Source organism: Panicum virgatum, chromosome 4N, assembly GCF_016808335.1.
Source record: "Panicum virgatum strain AP13 chromosome 4N, P.virgatum_v5, whole genome shotgun sequence".
NCBI classification, from domain to species: Eukaryota; Viridiplantae; Streptophyta; class Magnoliopsida; order Poales; family Poaceae; genus Panicum; species Panicum virgatum.
Window position 1 is genome coordinate 27,869,239 of NC_053148.1, and position 25,777 is coordinate 27,895,015.

At 45.9% G+C, this 25,777-nt stretch overlaps 2 protein-coding genes across 70 annotated transcripts; both read left to right on the forward strand.

Annotated features, from left to right (window-relative positions):
• The first annotated feature begins 7,455 nt into the window (after nt 1-7,455).
• On the forward strand, nt 7,456-14,198 carry LOC120669982 (CMP-sialic acid transporter 2-like). Of its 50 annotated transcripts, none has more exons than XR_005672952.1 (15): nt 7,458-8,089; nt 8,176-8,292; nt 8,495-8,515; nt 8,606-8,734; nt 8,850-8,893; nt 9,238-9,399; nt 9,715-9,838; nt 10,053-10,130; nt 10,502-10,565; nt 10,648-10,698; nt 10,791-10,859; nt 10,987-11,086; nt 11,776-11,847; nt 11,966-12,014; nt 12,120-12,325. XR_005672952.1 is itself a non-coding variant. In XM_039949925.1 (8 exons), exons 3-8 carry the CDS (start codon nt 10,808-10,810, stop codon nt 12,546-12,548), a joined length of 567 nt encoding a protein of 188 aa, XP_039805859.1. In that variant the 5' UTR covers nt 10,137-10,565; nt 10,648-10,698; nt 10,791-10,807; the 3' UTR covers nt 12,549-14,198. The 50 variants fall into 50 exon arrangements, 6 of the variants coding, with proteins under 6 accessions (XP_039805859.1, XP_039805856.1, XP_039805860.1 ...); XR_005672950.1 differs by having other exon boundaries at nt 7,459-8,089; nt 8,599-8,734; XR_005672960.1 differs by lacking the exon at nt 8,495-8,515 and adding an exon at nt 8,577-8,599 and having other exon boundaries at nt 7,459-8,089; nt 8,680-8,734.
• A 6,431-nt stretch (nt 14,199-20,629) lies between these two features.
• LOC120669979 lies at nt 20,630-25,126 on the forward strand. Of its 20 annotated transcripts, XM_039949917.1 has the most exons (8): nt 20,644-20,908; nt 21,021-21,120; nt 21,313-21,397; nt 22,222-22,308; nt 22,908-22,993; nt 23,653-23,723; nt 23,817-23,963; nt 24,816-25,126. In XM_039949917.1, exons 1-8 carry the CDS (start codon nt 20,696-20,698, stop codon nt 24,939-24,941), a joined length of 915 nt encoding a protein of 304 aa, XP_039805851.1. In that variant the 5' UTR covers nt 20,644-20,695; the 3' UTR covers nt 24,942-25,126. The 20 variants fall into 20 exon arrangements, 5 of the variants coding, with proteins under 5 accessions (XP_039805854.1, XP_039805851.1, XP_039805853.1 ...); XM_039949919.1 differs by lacking the exon at nt 23,817-23,963 and having other exon boundaries at nt 20,647-20,908; XM_039949916.1 differs by having other exon boundaries at nt 20,662-20,908; nt 23,653-23,963.
• The last annotated feature ends 651 nt before the right edge of the window (nt 25,127-25,777 follow it).

A 25,777-nucleotide genomic window follows, 5' to 3' on the forward strand; every position in this document is an offset into this window, starting at 1 on the left:
GTTATAGGTGCGGGTCTTGAGTCCCCTGAGGACCTCTGCATTCGCTCTCTCGACCTGTCCATTGCTGCGGGGATGTGCCACGGACGCAAAACATAGCTGGATGTCGATGTCTTCGCAGTACTCTTGGAAGAGTCTGCTTTTGAATTGGGTCCCGTTGTCCGTGATGATGCGGTTTGGGACGCCAAATCTGCACACAATGGACTTGAGGAATGCGACTGCTGATTTTTTGGTGATGTTCACCACAGGAGTAACCTCCGGCCATTTTGTGAATTTGTCAATGGCGGCGTAGAGGAACCAGTACCCGCCGACGGCCCGGGGGGAACGACCCTAGGATATCCACGCCCCATACGGCAAATGGCCATGAGGGCGGGATCATTTGCAGAGCCTGAGCCGATGTGTGTATTTGTTTTGCATGGAACTGGCATGCTTTGCAGAACTTTACCAGCTCGGCTGCATCTCGGAGTGCTGTCGGCTAGTAGAAGCCATGCCATAAGGCCTTACCAACAAGCGTGCGAGATGAGGAATGACTTCCACACTCGTCTCCATGGATCTCCGCGAGCAACTCGCGGCCCTCTTCCTGGGAAATGCACCGCATGAGGATAGGATTGGCGCCACGGCGGTAGAGATCCCCTTCTACCACCGCGTAGCGTTTAGCGAATCATACTATGCGCTCAGCGGATACATCGTCATCAGGAAGGATATTGATTTTCAGGTAGTCCCGGATCTCAGAGATCCATGCATCGGGACTTTCCTGAGCAGGTGGGAGTGGCTCTATGAGGTCTCCGGGATCCTCAACAATGCACACAACCCTGGGCGGGCACCACGGATGGAATGCCGCCGGGACCGCCAGCTTCGAGGTGCTTGGTCGATCCCCTTCACCCAGTTCGGCAGGCTGGGTGGTAGGTTTCAGCAACCGTCTTTCGAAGATGCCCTCGGGCACGGGTGCCCAGGTAGATGCTCTCGCGAAGAGACCATCTGCTGCTGAGTTGAATTCGCGGGGAACATGTTGCAGTTCCAAGGCGTCGAAATCCTTCTCGAGCTTCCTCACGTGAATGAGGTATGCCGCGAGCTGGGGATTGTTGCAGCTGCAATCCCCCCGGACCTGCTTGATGATGAGCTGAGAATCTCCCTTCACCAGGAGCTGCGGGATCCCCAGAGACAGGGCTTGTGTCAGGCCAAAGATCAAAGCTTCGTACTCTGCCATGTTGTTGGTGGCCTTGAACTCAAGGTGCACCATGTACTTCAATTGATCTCCGTTTGGGTCGATGAGGACCACACCAGCTCCAGCCCACTGCTTGCGGACGGACCCGTCGAAGAAGAGTGTCCAGTGGGGCTCAGTGAAGACTGGTGTCCTGACTTCCGGCTCCGGGGGTCCGGCGTTGAGGTCCGGACCCCCAGAATTGCTTGGGGAAGGAGTCCATTATGCTATGAAATCAGCCAGGATTTGGCTTTTGACTGCATGGCGGGGCTGGAAGTCCAGCTGGAACTCAGCCAACTCTGCTGCCCACTTGGCGATGTTGTCCGTGGCGTTGGAGTTGTGCAGTATCGCTCTCAGTGGATAAGAGGTCACTACAACAACCCTGTGTGCCTGAAAGTAATGGCGCAGTTTCCTGGATGCAATAAGTATGGCATAGATAAGCTTATGCGTCTCAAGATACCTGGCCTTCGCCTCGTGAAGGACTTTGCTGACATAGTAGACTGGCTTCTGGATGGTCTGGACCCTGGCCACCAGGTCCGGCTCGCCCTTGTCCACCACGTCAGGTCCTTGGGCCCCCAGCGGTTCTGGGTTCCCACAGGATCGAGGCTCCTCCGGACCCCCTGGTCCGGGGTCCGGACCTTCAGACAGAGGAGTGGCTGCCGGACCGCCATGTCCATGGTCCGGCTCACCATCCTTGGCCGGGGGGACCCTGGTGTCCCCCTGGCGGGCTTGCTCCGTCCTCTCGGCTACCAGCACCATGCTGACCGCCTCTGCAGACGCAGCTAGATATAAAAACAACGTCTCACCTGGCTCTGGAGCCACCAATACTCGCAGTGAGGTGAGATGCTACTTCAATTCCTGGAAGGCTTGCTCAGCCTCTTCAGTCCAAGAGAATGGACCGGACCTCCTCAATAGCTTGAAGAAGGGGAGGGCCCTCTCAGCCAGCGTCGAAATGAAGCGGCTAAGAGCGGCCAGAGATCCAGTGAGCTTCTGGACGTCCTTGATGTGACCAGGAGGCCTCATCTCCTCGATCGCCTTGATCTTGGCTGGGTTTGTCTCGATGCCTCAATGTGAGTCCAGGAAACCAAGCAGCTTCCCTGCCGAGACGCCGAACACGCACTTCTCGGGATTCAGCTTCGTGCACGTGGTGCGCAGTCGGTCGAAGACGAGAGTCAGGTCCTCAACTAGAGTTGACCCTATCTTAGTTTTGACTATGATGTCATCGACATACACCTCAACTCTATCTCTAATTAGATTACAGAAGGTTTTGTTCATAGCTCGTACAAACGTGGGCAAGGCATTCCGCAGACCATATGGAATGATAATATAACAATAAAGTCCATCCACTGTTACAAAAGCAGTATGTTTCCTATCCTCACTAGACATTTGTATCTGGTGGAAACCAGAGTAAGCATCTAGAAAAGACAAAAGGTCACACCCGGAGGTGGAGTTCACGATCTGATCGATACGCGGAAGAGGATAGGGGTCTCTAGGACATGCCTTGTTGAGGCTGGTGTAGTCGATGCACATCCAAAGCTTCCCGTTGGCCTTCGGGACGACGACCGGATTGGCCAACCACTCGGGGTGGTGGACCTCCTCGATGAAGCCAGCGTGTAGCAGCTTGCGGACCTCTTCATGGATGAAGTTCTGCCGCTCCATAGACTGCTTCCGAGGTTTCTGGCGCACCGGCTTGGCGTCGGGATAGATCCTCAGATGGTGCTCGATCACTTCCCTAGGGATCCCGGGCATCTGTGACGGTTCCTAGGCGAATACGTCCACATTTGCCCGGAGGAAAGCGATGAGCGCGTCTTCCTATTTGTCCTCCAGGTTCCCCGTGATGCGGGTGGTTCTTGAGGAGTCCGCTCCGATCTGCACGGTCTTCACGGGAACATTATCTGGGTCGGACGGTTGAACCTTTGGTGCCTTGGCAGGCACCTTGGCTCGCGAGGGGGATGGGGCATCCTCCTCGGAACGTGCAGCCTCTACCGCCAGAGCATGCAGTTTCTCGACTGCAGCGACAGTAGCAGTGCGGTCACCCCACACGGTGAGGACACCGGTAGGGGAAGGCATCTTCAGGACCAAATACCCGTAATGGGCAATAGCCATGAAGTGGTAGAGAGTCGGCCTGCCAATGATGGCATTGAACGGGAGGTTCACCTCCGCAACATCAAACTGGACGCTCTCTATGCGGAAGTTCTGCGCGGTCCCGAACGTGACCGACAGAGTGATGCTCCCCAGAGGGAACACTGGATGTGGGTCCACTCCGGAGAATGGGCGAGAGGGAGTCAGCTTGGACTCTGGGATCTGCAACTGCTTGAATGCTGCATAGCTGATGACGTTGAGGCCAGCCCCACCGTCAATCAGCACGTGACAGAGCCTGACGTTGGATATGATAGGGGCGGTGACTAGAGGTAGTACACCAGCCCCGGCCATGTTCTCCGGGCAGTCAGACGGCCCGAAGGAGATGGTGATGTTCCTCCACCTGTGGTACGGCGCCGCCTTCGGGACCCCCGGCTTCGCCGAAAGGATCTCTCGGCGAAGGGTCTTCACGTCCCGCCGGGAGACAAGCTCCCAGCTTCCGCCGTACATTACGTACAGCTTCTTGCGGCACTCCTCGTTGTCGGAGTCGGAGTTGTCGTGGCGGTAAACGCCCTTCAGCTCGCAAGCGGGGGATTGGTACCCCAGCACCTTCCCCCCGGCAGCGGTCTCACTGTCGGAGACTTTCTCCTTGCCAGACCGCTGGAGAGGAGGGGGTGAGCCGTCCTTGGAGGGCTGCTCATGCCACCCACTGACCCGCTTCACGAGTTTCTGGATCTCGCGGCAGTCAGCAGCGCTGTGGCGAGCGGTGGGATGCACTGGGCATGAACCACCACTGCCGGCCTGCGGGCGCGGGCGCTTGCCGTTCTCATTCTGGCCCCCAGCTGCCGCTGCTGCAGCTAGTGCTATTGCCACAGCAACTGGGGTTCCAGCCTGGGGTCCCCCGCGACTGCGGTTCTTGTTCTTCTTGTTCTTGCCACCGCCCTGAACGGTGGCTCCGGAGCCACCAGCCTCGGCGACTCCGCCTTGGGGGGCTGAGTGCCATACGCGGCACTCAGCGGCCCTGGCACACTTGTCGGCCAGGGACAAAAGCGTGGTGACGCTTTCCACCTCGTGCGTCGCCAGATTCTCGAGTATCTTCTCATCACGTACCCCCTGACGGAAAGCAATAATGATAAACACGTCAGAGATACGAGGAATGGTACCTCGTACCTTGGTGAAGCGCGAGATGAATGCCCGGAGCGTCTCTCCGGGTTTCTGCCTCACGGCGTGGAGGTGAGCCTCCATAACATGCTGCTGGTATGCACTGGCGAAGTTCGCAGTGAACCTCGCACAGAGCTTCTCCCAGAACTGAATCGTCCCAGGAGTGAGGTTCATGAGCCATTTCCGGGCTGGCCCGGTCAAGGCTACATGAAAGTAGCTCGCCATGACAGCGTCGTTGCCACCAGCTGCTGTGATGGCGGTGACGTACACCTGCAGGAATTCCGACGGATTAGTGGTACCGTCGTACTTCTCCGGCAGGTGCGGACGGAACTTGGATGGCCAGGCCATCGCATGGAGATGATCCGCGAGCGCGACGCAGCCCACCCTAGCAACCGGGGCAGGCGCTGGTGCCCGGGCTTTTCCCGGAAGCTTGGGTGCCGCTGCATCCAAGTCGGCGTTGAGATTGCGGCCCTTGATGTTGAGGCGGCGTTCTCGCACCCTTTCCAGGGAGATGCGGGCGTCCTCACCCGCACGCCTGCGGTTGAGCTCCGCCCGCAGGTCTTCTGTTCGCGCACTCCTCACAGTGGGGGAGTGCACGAATGTCGATGCACCGCCCTGGCGTCGGTGATAGGGTACCACCGCATTGCCGGGTGGAGGTCATTGCCCAGTCCTTGCAGAACTGGGGGAGGCCTGAGCCAGGTGGAGGAGACGGTCAACGTCGTCCCGCCACTGCCTCATAGCGTCCGGTGAAGCTGCAGCAGCCGGAGTGTTGCGGAGCAACTCCCTAGCTGCCGCCAGCGCCCCGCGGCTCGCAGCTTGTGAGGGGGCCTTTGACGGGTGCCCTGACACTTGCTGACGTGCGGCTGCTCCACGGGCACGGTTGCCCCCGGCGCAGGAAGGCGAGAGCGCGCGTGGCGCGGATGATGCCACACCCTCCGCCATCTCCACGGCGTCGTCGTGGTGAGAGTGCTCCACCACACGAACCATGGAGACAAGGAAGAGATGAACTAAAACTCGCTAGACCCCTACCTGGCGCGCCAAATGTCGTGGTGTTAAAACCCACAGCCGGGTAGCGGAATGCACCCGCCTAGGCCCTAAGGGAGTATGAACTCGAGGGGTAGCTGGGCTTAGTTCGATCTCGATCTAGAACATAATGAACACCAGCGTTTAGAGTGGTTCGGGCCGCCGAGGCGTAATACCCTACGTCCACTATGTGTTGTATTGCTTGTGCTCCCAAGAGCTTGAGAGCCCGTGTGTGTCCTCCTTTTTTCTGTTCTAGCGAGCGCCTCCCTTTTATATCTCAAGGGAGGCGCGTACATGACCGTTGAGTCTCCGACAGGTGGGCCCAATGATGTAGTGTAAAATAACATACTGTACAGAGCATTATGGCGCTGCAGGTGACGGAGATCTTATTCCAGGATTTCCCTGGTTTGTCCGCGGGAATCTTCTGACCGGCGTGCTTTGCCCTGTCTTGTCGAAACAGTGCCAGACGTAGCTTGTGGCGTAGCCTGCCGCGTAGCTGTATCGGCCGAGTAGCTTGCGGTGTAGGCGACATGATGGAAAGGGCCGTGCCGTCGCATCTATTTAATGCGGCAAGGCGTGCTCTGCGCGGGCGCTGCGCCTGCGGCTGCACTGTGTTCCTCGGTAATATGCGGTGTACAGTGAGGCCTGACAAAGGCTGCCCCGCGTTCTGCGGCGTCAGAGCATGCCTCAACCACCCGCATTGAATGCGGGACACGTGGCTCCCCCGGACCCCGCCCCGGCGGTATTCTGGTCCCATGCGCGTGGGGGGTCCGGTCGGACGCCAGGAGGTCCCGGACCCCTACGGGGAGGGGGGGTGGTCCGAGCCCTTAGCTGTCGGCGCGGAGCTCCCCTTCCTCGGGCGTAGTTGCTGATGACTACGCGAGTCCTGCTTTGCGGCAGTAGGAGTGGGTATCCCTGCTACAGGGTACCGACAAACGGCCTCGTCAATCAGGTGTGGTCATACGTCCTTGTTAAGGATCTATCGTCGGACGTCGTTGGTGAGCAGGTATGGTTGAACTTGAATACATGGTTGAGCACATGGTTTTCATCGTGGTTACTGATCAAATGGATCCAATTCAATTTCATCGAATGATAGGATTTCGATTAAATAAAATTTAAAATTTTAATAAAATTTGATATGAAATTTGTAAACCAAATCGATGAGAAATGAAAAATTGAGGTGAAAGAAGTTTACGTAAACAAGCACATATCAATGATGAAAAAATCGAGAAAAGAGAAAATAAAGAAAAAAACCCACCGTATTCTCTTCTCTAAATTTGTAATATATACCATGTTTGTAATATATTGTGTTTCGTATAATTATTTGTGGAAAAAATACATGTTATATTGAAAGATTTTATTTTTCGAGACTTAAACTCATGTTGTAAAATTATATATACATTGTGAGTTTTCATGCATGTTATGTGTACTAATAAGTGATTAATATTGTTGTAAATGATTTGCAAAGGTCATACAAAATTTTTAAATGTTATTATTTTTGTTATTTTTAATTAATTTGGTTTAGACCTTTCTGTGATGGTAAACCGAAAAATCCGAGTAGTTACGATGAAATCACTCGGTTACCGATGAAGAACTATTCAAATTTCATTTGAATTTGATTTTGTCATTCGAGTGGTATACAGAGTGATTTTCTCGATTGAAACCACTTTGTTGGGTATGTGTACATATCCATTTATCATTTGAAATATGTATCTATCTATATCTATCTATATATATACTATAAGAATCTAAAAGAATTGAAATTAACATGTATCAAGATTAGCCTACCCACCCACCTCACAAACCACCTCTTTAGACCCACATGTCAGCTAAAATACTTTGACCAAGCCAGGGGGCGGACACATTCGGCGATGTTTCTGCCGTCCGAGTGCTTTTTTTTCACCGTGGAACCTACCCTCCCACGCGCCATACCGGCCTCCGTGATCGCTACATGTCCGTGATTGCAGCGAACAGGCGGGTACCGGGTGCGACGGGGTCTTCCGTGATTGCAGGGTTGACTCCTTGATCCCTCCCCTCCCACCGCGGGGCTGCCCCCCTTCCTTCCCCTCCTCCCTGCCTCGCCGCGCTGGCCCACCTCGCTCCCCTCCACCACTGCGCACCCCTCCTCCCTCCCCTACTCGGTTCCCTGCGCGGAGCGGCGGTGGGGCATGCGCGGAGCGGTGGCAGGGCCGACGCAGGCGTGGTGTGGCGGCGGGGCCTCGCGATCTCCTTCCCTCCTCCTCCTCCTCCTCCTCCTCCTCCTCTCTCTCTCTCTCTCTCATGACAACGGCAGCCGCTCGCTGCCATCTGTCGGCCCTGCACGCGGCCACCATGCCGGATCCGCGTGGGTGGTGGGAGCGCGCGGCGGGAGCGGCGGGCGGAGCGGCCGCGGCCGCGGCTGCGCGGCTGGGCGGAGGCGCGACGTGAGGCGGCCGGGCTGCGGCGGCGCACCGTCCACAAGGATGTGCGCATCGTGCTTAGATGGCGTCAACCGGGGACGGCAGCGGCGCGGCTCGCCGTGACCTCATCTGCGTGACCGCAACGGCTTCATCGGCTCGTGGCCTGTCCGCCTCCGCCTCGACAGAGGCTACAGTGCTACACCGTCCACACCACCATTAAGAATCCGTGGTGACATGTCCCCTCTCTGCTGCCGGCGCCAGATGCAACGGTACGAGATTATCTCTTGTTCTTGACAGATTTTCTCCCCCTTGCAGATGATGAGGACTTCTACGAAGCACTTGACAGCCCTGACCTCCTCAACCCTGCTTCCGGCCGGTCGGCGATCAACGGCGCCCGCGGCAAGCTCTGGTGAAAACTGCAATACCTAACAGGTGAAATGCTTGCCTAGCTGTTTTATTGAAAATATTTGATGTTTCAAATCTCATTGCTTATTTTGACCTTCCATTTTTGTGTTTTCTGATGTTTTAAGTTATACATTACTTATTGTGTGCTTCATTTTTCTCTGTATGAATGGAATGCTTGCTTGCCTGGTCCACCGATGAGTATGTGTGTGTGTGCATCATTTTTGTGCAGGTACCACGCTTTGACTCTAATGTATGCTCCTTATTCTATATTGTCAAATTGCAAATATCTGGATACCTGTATATGTTGAAAGGGTGTTATCGGCTTATTGCAAGGGTAAAGCCTGCCACCCGAATGGCATCAAAATTGAAATTGTGGAGGCAGCCGCAAGGACTCATGCTGTTTGTTTCATTTAGCTTTTCACTGCGATCCGTGTAAAAGGTGCTTTTCTGAATGGCTTTCCAATCAAAGGTATACCCAAATTTGGTGTCAATCAATCTAAACAACATATTGGCCCTTGCAGTGCTTGTATACTGTTTTCCTCCAACTGACTCTCCTTATTTGAATATGTTCATTCCATTCACAGCATCATCTCAAGATGAGTTAGTGAAGGCTCTTCTGGTAACAGAGGTAGGCAACTTATACCATGCAGTTTACACACTCTTCAAATTTGCTTGATTTGAGAATGATAAATTGATGTAGAAACAATATTGCTGCTTGTCCTCTTTAAATTTTCACGATTTTATCAGAACAATGTAATTTGAAAAGAAATGTTACTTCTACAAAATGAATAGGAAGTACTGTCTAAAACTCTAATAACTGAAGAATTTTTTTTTGAAAGATTAATAACTGAACAGATGACCAACTGGCCAAGTTCAAACATGGATAGGGCATGAGCCTCATTGAAGAGAGTTAATTGTGGTATGCTCCTTTTATTTTGCCACACAGTTAAATCATCTGCATGTGCATCTCAGATTGCCAATTTTCCTTGGGGATGTTGCTGTTGGAGCTGTGATCCTTCAGAAAGCTGGGGGCCATGTTTTTTATCCGTAAGTCAGCAAGTCTGATCAAACCTAAACCCTGAAACACCTGAACGTCTCGCGCTACGTCTCTGCCAGGGGAGGCGACGACATACGGTGAGTCCATGTGCTGCCTGCCAGTCTTCTTATCGCAGCTGTGGATGCTTGCTTAGTATTACCTGTTTCTTGGATGGTCTTCTAAACTCTTGAGTGCAATGAAAAAAAACTGATCATATGATCCTTTCTGCCTCGGACTAATTGTGGGTGATTTGTGATCTCAAAAGCCAGCCTGCTGTCTGCTCTAATGTATTTTTTTTTCTTTTGTGAAACTAATGTATTTTTTTTCTTTTGTGAAACTAATGTATTGTGGGTTATTATTGTGAAACTATTTTTTTCTTTTGTTTCAGTTCTAATGTATTTTTTTTGTTTTAGTTGCAGCCGGAGTGTGCCAGCAGATGATGAATGCTTGTGTGAATTTAGGATGCTGACTGCCTTTTGTGTATTCCTTGTAAAATTGTTGTGTTACCAGACCTGCACATGATGCTTGTGACTCATGGTACAACAATGAAGTCCCTAAACCTGAAGTCTAAATGCTGCAGCTTGCCTGTTTACAAATGATTTGTGTTAAAAGAAGCATTTGTAGCACCCTAATTAGCCACTGCACTACTTCATTTGCTCATCAGCAACCATTTAACACATCTCCATGTCAATCCTCACTAGGATGTTCTCAAATGCTAATCCCAATCTCAACTATTTTTGTGTCCATTCAGGTTGTTCCGTCCCAGGGATATCAACCAAATGCTTTGATCTTGATGGATATGGGACAAGAGCTCAGTACAAAAATGCAGGTATTAGATTTCTTAATCTGTTATGCAAGCCGTAGCTTCTCTGCTTCTGTGAGATTATTTTGACCTCATGGTTGCTGGCAATGAGTTAATTTGACTCTGAGTTAACAACGTTATAGTCAAGAACAACAGTTAGGATGGGATGTAGTACTTGTGTATAATTGATGTCATATATGACCACTTGACTTCGAATGGAAGTTGAGAGCTTGTGATATGCAGTGGTTCCCTGAAAAAAGTCCATTGCCACTTCTATCTAGGATGTTATAGTATCAACATTTTTAGTATTGTCGATCATCTAAAACCGTGTGCATCTTCAGTTTGGGTGGTATGTATATTCAGATGGTTTGTATATTTAATGTCAGTACCATTTGCAGCTTCAGCAACTTCGAGTCTTAGCACTGCAGGAGGGCCAAAGGGCAAGAATACTTGGAAGCTCAAGTAAGTGTTATTCCTTGCAATTATTGTACTATATCTGATACTTTCTGGAATCAATCTATTTTCTGTCAATATGTTCCGCCAGGTCCTATGTTTACAGAACATGGAACAGTCAAGGCATTACCGAAGATAATAGGTGATGATTTTACAGTAATCTTTCGTGTGATTACTTATTAAGTGCTTATAGTCTTCTTCCTACTCTCTAGACATTCAGTTTACTGTTTTTAGGTTAACTACATCATTCGATGAAGTTACCCCATTCCTGCTATACTTTACATGGTGAAGAACTTGTTGCAGGTATGTCCATTTGACCAGTCCTTTGTTGATAATATAATGCTATTTTGCTTCCTTTTCTTGTTGCAGAAAATAATAATAAACACAAAACAAACGTTACCATGCTCTTACTGCTTCCTGTGGCTGTCAGTATTATATCTTTGCATATGTGGATGCACCAGCTTACCTGATCCTGAAAAACTTGAATATTATCAGCACCGGTGTCTTATACCGTATCATTCTAAAGAAAAGTAAGTCTTATTTTTCTCCTTACATTGTTCTTACCATTGGAAATGACTCAATCAATGTACCTACTGCAGCTGGGAATAGAGGGATTATATGAATGTGTTCTTTGTGTTAAGCTTGCTGGTATCACTGTCATTGGGCTAGCCTTTTTCCTTCTTTATTTGAAGCCTTTGTTTGATGTTGGATGCTAACCTTGCATGCCGCATTATAGTTCTGTGAACACAGAGTTGAGCTATTACACAATCACAACAAATATTCATCCTTAGGCAGGAACCTATCATCCAATGAACTGTTTAATTTAGGAGCCAGCTGATCAATGGATAATCCATCCTAACTCTGAAACTCCAAACATGAGCCATTTGATGTCCATCTTATCTTCGCATGACCAAAAATTAGTACAAGAATGTGTAATGCAATCACCCAACCAAAATAGCACAAGGTGTCTCTAGGACCAAAAACCCTATGAAGACACTGTCAAATGATAAGACATGGACAGTCTGCTTAGCTTGTTATTGCACATTGAGTTTTTACAATATATGACTTTGGCCTACCAAATGTTTTAGTACCTTGCTATCCTCATAGTTGGTTGTCATAAGTCATAAAACTACTTCGCTTCCTCGTCTCCAAAGTTTTAAGCCTTTTCCTCACCAACAGCTGTTTCCCTTCTTAACCTAGCATGTCAAAACTAATGCAGGTTGAGTGAAATACAGTGGGCTGCATTTATTCTGTTATGTGCTGGTTGCACTATTGCTCAGCTCAATCCCTCGTAAGCAGAACATGATTGATTGTTTTTTGTTTTGCATTATTTAGTCATTCTTTCCTCATTTGTCCAAACGTCACACTGAAGTAATCAACTGATAGCATTATAATATGTCCTTTTCCAGGTCAGATCATGTTCTGCAGACCCCTATTCAAGGTTGGATGATGGCAATTGTGAGTCATAGTAGAGAAAAGAATCATTCTTTTCAGTTAGATGTACTGCATGAAGTATTTAGCTCAACCTGCTGAATGTTATTATTCTTTTATTTTTTGTTGCAGGTGATGGCTCTTTTAAGTGGTTTTGCTAGTGTATATACAGAAGTAAGTTAACTGTGTATCTGATTTTGGGATGATACATTTTTTTCCTCGAACAGTTTTGGGATGATACATTTAATGGGAACTGTCACAAAGAATTTCTTCAAGAGTGTAGCATGTTTCAACTTTTGAAAAATGCAGGCTATTATCAAGAAACGCTCTTCAAGAAATATTAACGTGCGGAATTTTTGGCTATACATTTTTGGGATGCTCTTCAACTTAGTTGCAATTTGTGTTCAGAACTTTGATGCTATGATTAATAAGTTAGTAATGATGATTTCTTCATTCCATGCCATAATATCTGTTACAGTTCATGATATTGAATTATTGACCACATGTACAAGTGCACAAAGCTGGACTCTTTCTTTAGTAAATATTCATTCGTTTTTTTAAAAAAATTATATCATTGCCACGTGTAAGCGTTAACTATAAATATACAATTCTAATTTTGGATTTTTTAAAACATGTGCATGCCGCACATGGGCATCTGCTAGTACATACCTAACATAAGATTTATCAGAGTCCACGTTCCCCATTTGTGCGGCACGTTTCCTATCGGCTTGGGGATCCGAAAACCGCACACACATCCCTTTCTCATTCCCGGCAGGAATCTCGGCAAGATCGACTGCTCGCTGCGCCGCCGTTGAAGGCCCATTTTCATCCTGCTCTGAGGATTCACCACCGCAGGGAATCCGGTGTCACCGTACCCTTCCACAGTCCTGCTGCAGGCTTGGATCTAGTTGGTGTCGTTGCCTGGTCGGACAGTTGAGGATGAGATTCGTGCTTGCCGCGTTTGCTCCACAATTTGATGGCGGTGGACTGATGCGTCTACTACTAGCCACCACGATTCCCAGGTCAGCTTTCGCTTAGTTGTTTCTAATTCAAGCTTTTGACCAGGAAAGAATTGATTCGTGTGTGCTTTTGGCTCCGTCGAATGTGAGCCAAATCCGCAGCGGCCGATTTGAGCAGCAAGGTCCGTCTTCCTTTGCTGTTCACTGGCGGCAAGGTTAGTAAGGTTTGTCGGCTTCAGATCGCGATTCAATTCTTTTTTCTTGGTGTAACTCTCTGCTGGCACTATTACGGGTCCCTTTGGATCCTTTGCTGGTTGATCTCGCCCAGCAAGGCTCGCCTTGCCCGCAGCGGAGAGCGGTTTTGGCTTGCTCGTTTTTATAAGAATTCGTTGACGGCACAGGCACCAAGGCAGTGATCAAAACAATCAAACGCCTGATTTTTTGCTCAGATAAGCAAGGCAAGAATTCCAAACGCGCCCTACATTGATGCTTTAACAAATACACGTTTCATTGCGTATCACATACTACTCAATTCTGAAATTGATGTCGTCATTGACTTTTTTTTTGTTATGTTTGACCATTCGTCTTATTCAAAATATTAGTCTAAATGTGTAAAGTTATAAGTTACGTTACAAGTTTCTTAAGTGATAAAACAAATCATAAAATTTATTTTTTTGAATAGGACGAATGATCAAACGTAACTAAAAAAATCAACGGCGACATCAATTTCAGAACGGAGGGAGTATTGTTTACCGTTCCAGTTGCAACCGGAAGGCTACACTCTTCTGCTTGCAGAAGAGGACGATATTACTCAAATTAGCTGGCCGCTGTGCATTTTTCTTGTTTGACTTCATAAGTTCATCATGAGGAGAAAGTAGTGCTGAAGGATATTTTCAGTACTATTTTTGTTTATTTCTTAAAAGTTTTGGCAATACATGCAAAAATCTATGGACATCGTGTAGGAGTACATCTTAATATATATGAAAAGCGTATCTATCGCTTTTCGGTTTTTATTGGAACACCCTTGTACATGCCAATACGCTGCCTAAGGTCGTCTCGGCGTGGCCTCGCAATCTTGTTGTTTGGATCGAAGAGCAGGACCTCCTCGAAGGCCTTGAGGGCTGACTTGCGCGCGCCTTGGCGCGCCCTTGCAGTTATTTTAGTAATGTAATGATAATATCATTTGCTCAACAATGTCATATCTGTATACATGAGAGGTGAAATAATTTCTGAAAAAAACATGGGTAGCAAATAACCATCCATTATTAGCATTTCCTTAAATGTGTAAGATATATCACAGAGAAGTGATGAGAATTCTCATCAATGACAAAAAAAACTAAAGGGAGCAAATGGACGTCTACATTCTATAGTCTAAAATATCACTGAGATTTGTTACTAATTACAATTAACATCGCAAATAAATAATTGTAGGAGCAGCTGCTTGTGACTACTATATTACAATAACAAATGGAAAAGATTGGAATGACTTCAATTTTAATACAAACAGAAGCCATTATAAAGCCTTCTCTTCAATGCCAACGGATGCGAACATCTAACAAAAGCATAGGACATTACCTAATCCGACCTGTGGTGAATATTTTCAATGTGCAACTATATATTCCTAGCAACAAAGTATCTGTGAAATAATTGCTTTTATTTACCTCAAATTATGGAATGTACACATTTCCTCGCATGAGCCCCTTGTCATCCCATTGTCATGACCATATGATGAAGCTTCAGGTATTACAAACAAAAGGGACCAAGTTGTATCCACTCCAGAAATTTCAGTTAGACATTCTAGATGTTATTAGTACAAAATTTGTCGCCTTAAATTGAGGTTTAGTACGTCATATAAATTAATCTATTGAAGCAACTAAATCTTGCAAATTCACATGACACTATAACGTTTATAGGATACTACAATCGATGAAGTGGGAATCTTTATGAAGATTCATAATCTGAACCAACATTGACATGTTCTTTAACTGGTATTAAGTTCATTCTTGTTACACTATTACTATGGAGTAGCGCAGCTAGAGGATGAGATGCTATAGACAACAATCGGAAAAAAAAATTAACTGGTATCAATGCCATGGTATACTTTAGCTAGCAAAATGGAGCCTTTGCGACCAGGAAAATGACATTATGACAATGACATACTCATGCAGAGTAAAAAATGGCTACAGAAATGCGTCAATAGCACGGTAAAATTTGACAGGTGAATACAAGGGCAAATCAATCGAAAAAATGATGGGTGTTGTCTTGATAGATATTCCTGTTAACCAGTGCAGAATACTCGAGGCGCACGTGCATGCACAGAAAATATCCTATTACTTGCAATGTTATACAGTCGTCTAGTCGAACCTAGTCTCTATGGCACCGATAAGGCGACTAGTCGCGACTAGTCGTCGATCACTTGCACCTGCCTTTGCCGTTGTGCATCGAAATCTGCAGAGCAATGAGCCAAGCAGAGCAAGAGCAATGAGCCAAGAGCATAGCACGAGCAACGAGCCAAGAGCAGAGCAGAGCAAGAAAACTTACCATCGGAGGAGGAGCTCATCTTCAGACGCCTCCACGCCGGCGGGCGGCGGCCAGGCGACGTGACGCAGGCGGTCAGGCGACGGCGTGATGCGAGCTGGCGGCCGCGTGACCCGGGCGGCGTGACACAGGCGGTCGGGCGGCGGCTTGATGCGAGCGGCGGCGGCGGCACGATGCAGGCGACGGTGGCGTGACGCAGGCGGCAGTGGTGGTGGCGGCTCGACTCGAGCAGTCGAGCGGAGGTTTGTGCCAGCGTGGTGCACAGAAGTGGCTTCTATATAGTTAACCCTAATGGGCCTAATTGAGCCCAGTACAGGCGGTGCTGGACATCTTTTGGCCGGCAACCTGATCGACCATGCAGCAAGTCGGACGACTAATCTCGATTAGGCGACTATTAGTTGGACGATCAGACATCTGATCGACAAAAGCTAGTCGCTCCACTTATCGAAGCCAGCGGAGCGATAAGGTCAACTAATCGCGATTAGTCGGACGACTGTATAACATTGATTACTTGGACCAAAGTAGGTAGCGAACAACACTGGATAGCAATGTGGATAAAGGACATCTAGCCCCACAGAGTAGGAGAAACTAATGTCATAACATGCTGGATGTATATAGATCACTTATACAATAGCATGCTGGCCATATGCCCATAAGCTGCCACTGCACCACCATAGTATGAATCAGCATACAGGTGTGATATAGATTGAAAAATGAAAGCAACTCGTGTTACTCATGTTTAGTGCAACTGAATTATTTCTTTTGGTGTATTAGTTGATGTGGCGTTATTTGGATGCCTTTATGTGCTCAGCACATATAGAAGAGAAGGTATGTAAGGATAGTGTCGATCAGTGTTTATAGTTTAATGGATTATAAGTTCTTCAAGATGAGCCACACAGCCTGCAGAAACCAAATCCATCAATCAAGGTTTAAGATAGTTTGTGAAGGATTTGGACACAGCTCTTCCTGAGTAAAGAGATCCATATTAGGTTGTGCAATGTTAAAGAGATAATATAGATCACTATAAATACTATGGAGCGGCATCCCTCGTGTCGTGAGTACAATGAGGAAGCATGAAAGCATTGATCTTTGTGAGTTCCACTGAGATTATCAGAAAGAGTTAGCATCTAGTAACTCTGATAGGACTCAAAATTTAAGATTTGCAGACTCTGCATTGAATAATCTCGAAGCATTTGTGAAAAGAAATAGATCTATTGTATAATTTGCGATAATTTAAACAGGTAGGTCTGAAGTTATTTACCTTTTGGACCTCCAGGTAATGACTTGTATCTGCAGGCCAAACATCCAAATGCATGAATTCAAATAGTCTAGAATATTCAGAGCATCAACCTGACCAAATAACTGTTTGGGTTGAACACCTTACCAAATAATAAAAATAAGAAACACCCTGAACTTTGCTGGAAATATCCACTGTTATCTCATATTTCTATGATAACAAAATTAAAAAAAATCTTATAAAAAAGGTCCTCGCTTAAGGTGCAATGCTGCAAAACAACACTAGAAAAGTAGCTTCATAACTGTCAATTCGCAATTTGCTATGTTTTCTTTGGTGCACTATACACATCCGAAAAAAACTACTTGTATCATACTCCCCAGGGAGGTATATGGATCATGCTTGGTGAAGTAAATAAATGAAGCGGTGGGAAAAAAAAGAAGAAAAGACATGAGCAGGAACTTAATACATAAGACCTTTTAGCCATCAGCACAGTGGTGTCTCATTGCACAGAAAGCACAACAGCTCGATTGGAAGCAATCACCACAAAAGTTAATAGTACAACAACAACAACATACAAACAACTACATAGCCTTTTTTCCCAAGCAAGTTGGGGTAGGCACAAAAGTTAATAGTACATTCTTTCAAAAAAAAAGTTAATAGTACAACATCACTGCAAAAGGATCTTGAGCAGAGCTTTATGTCAAAGAGCATTGTAATCAATTGGAAAGTAAATCAATAATACCTACACAAAATCAACAAATCAAATACAACAGCTGAATTTTTTCTGCTGTTTTGTAAATTTTCTTGCAATACAAAAGGGAAAATATCAAGTGGGTGAGTATTCACCTGCAGTTAAATGATAGCTTCTAGTAGAGGTAAATGTCAAATGGTTACGTATTTTTGTGCAGATATGCAAGAGCATATAGTAGGAGCAAGAATCATAATGATTGTCTTATTTATTTCTACAACTACTGGCATTGATCCTCGCCAGAAAATCCATAATTATATGTCAAGAAGTATGGTTACATTAGATCAAACCGTGTCGCAAACACATACAGTACATGAGCTTAATCACAAAGGCTAATGGATAAAGAACTATTTTTCTTTTATCAATGCAAATATGCAGTTTGCTCTGAAGTTGACATAAGAAAGGCATATGAGCATATCCAAGGTACTTTTAGCTTGTTAAATTTATGGCTTAAAAAATAAGATTCATATTCGATCTAGCATCATTACCTAAGGCAATGCAAGTAGACTGAATGTGCCTTCTTGTTTTCATCAAATATGACTCATTGCCAGCTACATGTGTAGTCACTTTTTATTCAAACTTTTACAGAAATTAGGGCATGGTTAATAAAGGTTAAAGGATAAAGAATCATAATCTATTTGCAAATGCAAATATGCAATATGCTGAACTTGATATAAGACTACTACAGGAGCATGCCCAAGGAACTTATAGATTATTACAAATTTATTGCTACAAAAATATGATTCATTTCCGAGAGCTAGAAACTAGAATCATTATCTTAGGCAAGGCAAGTAAACTGAATGTGTCAGCGCATTTCTATTCACTTTTATTGTTATCTATGCAGAAATCTGGGCATGGTTGATTGTTCACCGACTAACCATTGCCAAGGCAAACTATCAAACATATGGTGTGCACCTCCATGAATGAGATCATTGGTTTGGTTTGCACGGGCAAATCATCAAACATATAGTGTGCATCCTCCATTGATGAGACAGATGCGAACAACAGGAGGTGGAATTGGAGCGGATGCAGGCATGAAGCTACAGACCTTGCCGCATGCTACAAATCAGCCGCTTACGGGAGGAAAAACTCACCTGCGGGCCGCTAGCTGCTGCGCATCCGCCGGTCGCCATTCATGTTCGCGCGAAACAGTGCCTGCACCTGCTATCCGCGCGGACGGTGTACAGGAGGGGGGGAGCGGGACATCGGGTAGTTGTGATGCCGGCGGCCGTTGCTAGGGTTTCGTGGAGGTGAAAACTACGGGAGCAGGCAGCGCCGGGGGGGGGGGGGGAGTGGGGGAGGCAATGCTGGCGGCCACCAGCAGGGCCCGCTCGCGCGGCGCAGTGGCCGGCGACGGACCCTGCCGGGGCTCGCGCTTGGCGTTGTGCCCGGTGGCGCCGTCGCTACCCGCCACCGTCTCGTGCGGTGAGGCGGCGGCACGGGGATGGAGCAGAGGAGGCCGCGTGAGCGCCACGCTGCACGGGAGCGCCAAGGAGAAGGGGGAAAGGAGGACGAGAGCCCGCGCGGCGCAAGCGGCGCCGGTGCCGAGCTACGTTACCCTTGTCGGTGACGCGGAGGAGGCGGTGGGAAGGAGGCGGAGGAGAAGCCGGGGACGGGGATGGCGAGGAGGAGCGGTGGGTCGGCGGTGGGGAGAAGGAGGAGGGTGGATGAGACGGCGGCGGAGAGGAGGAGAGGGGAGGATGAGACGGTGGCGGGGAGGAGGAGGAGGCGGGGTTGAGGCGGCGGGAAGGAGAGCCGTGGGATGCGCATCGTGCGGGCTAAATTATTTTAGCTGAAGTGGACCAATTAGGTGGCGAGGAAGGGTGGGTTTTAACATATAGAAATGAGTCACCCAAGTTGTTCCACGCTGTCACGTATCCTGGCTCAAGTTCCACCGCCTTCTGGAATTGTTGGATTGCCTTGTCGAGTTTGTTATCTCGCTTGTAGCTCACTCCTAGAGCATTGTACACCTATCCAACAAAGCAAAACTGTTTGACAATAAAAAAAGGGGAATATGGTTTCAAGAACAGTAGTGCTTTGAGTTCGTAGGCACAGCTAACTATCACGGTTATAGTAACAACACCATCGTCTTTGACTACATCCACAAGTGCTTCGGCAACCATATCAGCTTGCACATAAAGCAATTCCTAAATTATCCTCTTCACAAGAAAACTAATTTGATAATTTTCGCCTTCTTGGATGACATAAGAGGGCCATACGTAATTTATAACAAAATAACTCAGCAAGCAGAGAGCAAACAAACATGACGTCATCCTTCTTTACAGTTTAGCTTCCTACATTTTGTACTTGATTCCTTATCTGTTTTTTAATTCAATAAATGCATATTAGGTGTTTGAGCGCAAGAAAAAAGAGAATATGTCAGGACAAGCTAAGTTAGTTGAAACATAACCAAGTAGAGCCAAGTTAGTTGAAACATAACCAAGTAGTTGAGGATAACTAACCTGTGCAAGATCGTGCTCGTCTCTATCCCATTTTTGCATTGCTTGCTGTAGATATTTAATAGCTGCGGGTAAAATGTTCTCCGTAGCATAACTGCCCCAAGCTCAAAATATTCTGTAGCACTTGCATCACCACTTCTCACTTGTTCCTAGTAAGTAATTTGTTGGATTTTTGGATATCACGAGAGATTAAACTGTTAGTATGAAAAATTCAGGTCAACATATGAAAGCAAGCCATTTTCGTATGATGCAATTCAAATATGAGAGATTAATAAGATGAATAAATACGATACGATGTCCTGATTGATGACGTCATTATTTTGTACCATGTCCAGATTAAATTGAATTTCTACATTTTAGAGTTTCAGTATGGGGCCTGTGATATGCGATTGAACTATCCTAATATGCGAAAGAGCCTCTAGCGTAGTGGCTAGAGCACCTGACTAGCATCTAGTATGCTTGGATTCGACTCCTTGTGAGAGCAAATTAAACAGGTCTGAAATAAAGAAATAGGTTGGGGTGTCTCCTACCGACAATTTTATATATAGATAAACCTACTATAATATAATCAAGAAAAATGTTTGTATAGCTTACTTGCAACTCTTTGGCACACTACTAGAATCCTAATATTAGCCAAGCGTACTTAAACTGTTGGCCATTACTTAGAATGCTCGGAAATCACAATAGCCGACTGTAAACTGTCGGCAACTTCCCCTCGGCGACTCTTTGTCGGGGATTGAACCAATTTGCGAGGGGTGGTTGGCCACATGATTACCTACAGTAAAATCCTAACCGTGCACCCTCAGTCATTTATTGGCCACGCTAACCGAGCATCTGGTCTCCCATACAATTCCCTACCAGGTGACCACTCTAGGGCAATTTATTTTGGTAAAGACTTTGTTACAATCGGCAGTATATATGTCCGCTCGCACGGCCGCTTCCATCTATTATCTGTTCGGCGCCCCTTACACGCCTACGAGGTGAGCGATCCCCCCTCCCCGCGCGTGCAAAAATCCCGCCTCCTCGTGGTTTTTTTCATCGATTCTTCTGATGCGCTCTGGTTTTTGTGGATTTCATCGGCACGCTCATCAGCGGGGGATTCCGCGGTGGCATCCGTGTGGGGGTGTGGAAGAGCAGATCAGGACAAGGCGCACATCCAAGTCCCCCCGCGCACCCTATTTTTTTATTCAAGGTTTTGATTCTCGAGAGCTTTTTTGGGTGGCGTTTGTTTTGGACATGTTCACGGGGAGGGGATTCTTGTGCTCATCCCAGGGTGATTTTTGCAGACACTAGCAGAGCACGGGAGGGGATGCTTGTGCTCATCCCCCTCGATCTTTGATTTTTCTGGATTTCAACTCAACACGTGATTTCTGATCCTTTTTAGTTTTTTTGATCAAACTCGAGGCCTACTGGTGGAACACTGATTTTTCTGCAAGTAGAAAGGAAGTTATAATAATAAGCACACAAAGGTTAGTCCAGCCACCGCACAATGCTTCTTTTTGATGCAACTGTGTGTTCAATTTTTTTTCATCAGTACTCGATGTGCGATATGTGTTCATGCCCAGTAGACAGAGCTCTGTGTGTTCTTCATTTTCTCAATTTGGGGGACGATAATGCTTGCGATGAATTGCTTTAATAGGTCATCAATGGCCTCTGAAGATTTATTGAGGAGATCATGTTCTTCTTTAGTTCAATAATCTTAATGTTGATTTATACATAACTTCCTATTCTTTTGACTACAATAATCTTGTTCTATCAATAAATCAAATGCACTGCATTAGCCTGGCCATAAGATCTAGCCGTGATGCACAGCAAATTGACACACATCTAGTATAGTCAGATTAACATAGGCTAGGCTATTGCTTTCAGGAAATGTTTGCGCGGAGCAGAGCATGAGTCGCAAAAAGCAGTATAGTCTATTAGTAGAGTTTGTCACTGATTTACCCTTTGTCAAACTATGACAGTACTTCCATGACTGTTTTTTCGTATGCTTTGGTTCAGGCACATTACTATTTTGAGTTAGGCAAAGTATTGTACTTAGATAGACAAAGTATCATTATTAGTTAGACAAAAGTATTGTTATTAGATAGGTGCTTCCCTCTTGATATTGTTCTACATTTGCCGTAGTTCTCTTCTCCGCTTCATGCCAGAAGGGATAACATGAGCTCATCACCTGAGCGCTTTGTGCATTTTTTTAGCCTTTGTTGTGATTCCAAGGCCCCTGAAGAATGTTAGAGTTTTGGTCCCATAGTTCTTTCTTCTACTAACGTGAAGCTTGCCTTCTGTGAGAAAGTGCAGAAAGGTTAGTCAAGCAGACCCCATCAACAGAGTATTTTAGCGCTGGAATTGTTGTGGGCCACGTTATGGCCGCAAATTGCAGGTGAGCTACATCAGCCCCTGCATTGTTCACCTGTGTGTGTTGTATCTCTGAATTTTTCATACTATTGATGCAGTGTTCGCCCGAGCAGAACAGAGCTATGCGCGCTACGTGTTGTTTTACACCCCTATTCAATAGCCATTTTTATGTTTTTTTTCTCCTACTAGGTGAGTTTATATGTCCTAGGTATATCAATATTGCAGTGTTGCATACTAAGTAACTTTTCCGGTTAACACAGGCATAATATAATACTAGACATGCAATATTATTTAAAAATTAGCAAAATTACCATGTGTGGGGTGGTGGGGGATCGCTCAATAAGATTTCTCCTATTTTTACTGCATTTTTTTCCTTCACAGCGTTAATCCTCTCTAGCACTTTATCTGAAATCTGAACATCTTCTCCATGTCATTTAAATTTAACGTTGACAGTTGTATGAAAATGAAGGTAGCATTCTCCATCCATTTGTCTATTTTTCTTTTTAAGGAATTTAGATCTGTCTTTCAGCTTACTTAGGTTGGGACAACAATATTAATATTTTTCTTGGAGTGGTCTCTATGGTTAGACCATGGTATTTGATTACTCTGTGCATTTTTTTCCAGCCTCTTCTGCTGTAAAATCTGCAGCCCCCAGGCTCTATTTCTGTTGAGAGAAGATTGCTATGTTCGTGGTTTGATAGTACAGAAAGGCCAGTCAAGCAGACCACCCCTTTTTTCAAATTTAGTATAAGGAATAGTACACCTTGCTAAGTGTAGCTTTTTATATTAGTAGTGATCTTTTCAAACATGACCACACACTGCACACTAGCAACTTTTCTTATATCCGTAGGAATTAATATGACCTTATACAGGCAATAATATTACATTTATTAGGCAATTCAAACATGTCCACACACCGCACACTAGAAACTTTTCATGTATCCACATGCATTAATATGACCTTATACAGCCAATAATATTACATTAATTAAGCAATTCAAACATGCCCACACACCGCACACTAGCAACTTTTCATGTATCCACATGCATTAATATGACCTTATATAAGCAATAATATTGCATTTATTAGGCAATTCAAACATGTCCCCACATTGCACACTAGCAACTTTTCCTGTGTACAGAAGCATTAATATGATCTTATATAGGAAATAATATTATATTTATTAGGCAAAGTACAATCTAAAATTAGGGGTGAGGCTTCTGGCCAAAGGTTCCAGCCCAGGCTTTTTTTGGTCCACCACACCTATATACCAAGCATGCCCTGCCTGATGTAGTTGAAGTAATGTAGTGATTCAAGCATGCCCTCTCTTTTTTTTTGTTAAAATTGTTCGCCTTTTTTTTCCTGCAGCCTCTCAACCCCCATTTGTCACAATGCCAAGACGACAGAAGCAGAAAGGACGGCCACTGTCAACTTATACAGTACCCCCCATAAAACTATTTTTTCAGCACTCCTTAATATCATTTTCTTCTTCTCAACATCTTCATCGCCACCTTCTTTGTTGTTATTCTCAGGTTCAGAGCCCCCTTCTTCATAATTGCTGTCATCAGATTCAGCAGTTGCATTGCCCTCTTTCACCTTCCTCCCATGCCCTTCCTTGTTACAAACAAATAGGACTTTTGTGCTGCTATTGTGTCAAACCTGACAGGCGTGAAGTGACCATAAGGATTGAGAAACCAATCCATTTTGCACATGAGTTGTAGAAATCTCTAGCTTCCTGCTTACTTGAAAAATACTTACCCAGTGTATGGTACTCGAGGTGTCGACCAAACCTCATCCACATCTGCTATTCCTTAGGTGTTATCAGCAATAGTCTGCACATATTCGAGGTTTTCAGCTATGCCCTTGTTTAGTTGTATTCAAAATTCCAAAACTTTACAAAATTCCCCATCACATCGAATCTTTGAGCACATGCATGAAGAATTAAATATAGCTAAATAAAGTAACTAATTATACAGTTTGTCTGTAATTTGCGAGACGAATCTTTTGAGACTAGTTAAACCATGATCCGATAATAATTACCAAATACAAACAAAAGTGCTACAATGTCAAAATTCCAAAAGTTTTTGCAACTAAACAAGATATTATAGTTGCCAACAGCAGCCTCAACACCTCCCAAAGCAGGCAACACTTGCTGTTCTAGACTCTGCACAATGTCATATACTGCCCAAAGCAGGCAACAGTTGCTCCCCTGTCCTGAAGCTTGAACTGCTTCTGTACAGTATGTAGAATTTTCATCTGACTCATTTAGGAAATGATAATCAAATTCTAGCAAGAGCTCATTTTAAATCCATTCTTTTTCACTGGTCTTTTCCTATTCTATTACCCTGCACAACTATTTTTTAATCAAAGCACAAATCTGATTAGATTGGTTTCTACTAGGTAGTATAAGTTAGGTTTCCAAGCAATAATATTGTTCCGTACAAGCATATCAGTATTTTTGTTTAGACAATAATGTTGCTCATTTTCAGCATCAAAACCACTAACCAAGTTTTCAATCTTGATTCAATCAGGTCTACAATACTGGATTCAATTGTGTGGGTGGGACAGGGGAGCAACTAGGCGCATCAGCACATCCAATCAGAAACTTACATGCATGCTACCTCTCTTTTGACCTGTGTATAGCAATTTGCATCTAAAGATATGTGGTTTTTCGTTTATGGAGGATGGGATTTTGTATGGATCTATTATGTCACCTAAAGATCTGTGGTTTTTCATTTCTAGAGGATGTGATTTTGTATGGATCTATTATGTTGTTAGAACCCTAAAACCAAATTGCAGATGATGGGATACCTAAACAAGTACTAAATGTCTGATCTGCATACTTTTTTTTTAGAATCACACAGTACAACGAAGACGCCCACAACACGCACGCACACTCACACCCTATGAATACACGTACGCAAATCCTACCCCTATGAGCACCTCCGAAGGACTGAGCACCGGCAGATCTGAAGATTCTCGAAGTCACCACTGTCGTCTCGTCGTCGACGGGAACGTCGCTTACCACTTAACGTGTAACACCGGTAAATCCTAGGAAAATCCCAGGAAAAGGTGCGAGCACCAGGATTTGAACCCTGGTGGGTAGCGTCCCACTGGACTGTCCTACCATTGGACTACAAGCCAATTCGCGTCTGATCTGCATACCTGATCCAAATTTTTTTTCCTGTTGTTTGGTTCATGGTACTGCCCGGTTGCTCTTTTGTTTGCCCTCATGCTCGAGGTTGCCCTGTTTGTTTTTTGTTTCTGCTGCAGGCTGAGGTGGCGGGTGGTGATAGCAAGGGATTTTTGGCCGAAGCAATTTTAGAGGCGCTGGCGTTGACAGGGAGGCGCCAGCGTGGGGGCGTAGGGTTCTGGTGTGCGACATGCGTAGTTTTGCCTCTAAAAACATAGGGGTGGCGGTTATTGCCGAATCAAGATAGCAATAATATAATATATTTTCCTTTTTTAATAGGCCGTACGGGATGCTTAGGCT

Bases quoted from the DNA above. Each gene is read 5' to 3' on its own strand.
- LOC120669982 (XM_039949922.1), top strand. From the start codon at position 10,839: ATGGTGAAGAACTTGTTGCAGGTATGTCCATTTGACCAGTCCTTTGTT. The intron at 12,015-12,119 runs GTGAGTCATAGT...TTTTTGTTGCAG, and splicing joins AAGGTTGGATGATGGCAATT to GTGATGGCTCTTTTAAGTGG. The intron at 12,162-12,296 runs GTAAGTTAACTG...TGAAAAATGCAG, and splicing joins TTGCTAGTGTATATACAGAA to GCTATTATCAAGAAACGCTC.
- LOC120669979 (XM_039949916.1), top strand. From the start codon at position 20,696: ATGATTACCTACAGTAAAATCCTAACCGTGCACCCTCAGTCATTTATT. The intron at 21,121-21,312 runs GTTTTGATTCTC...GATCCTTTTTAG, and splicing joins ACCCTATTTTTTTATTCAAG to TTTTTTTGATCAAACTCGAG. The intron at 23,964-24,815 runs ATAAGGATTGAG...TGATTCAATCAG, and splicing joins CTGACAGGCGTGAAGTGACC to GTCTACAATACTGGATTCAA.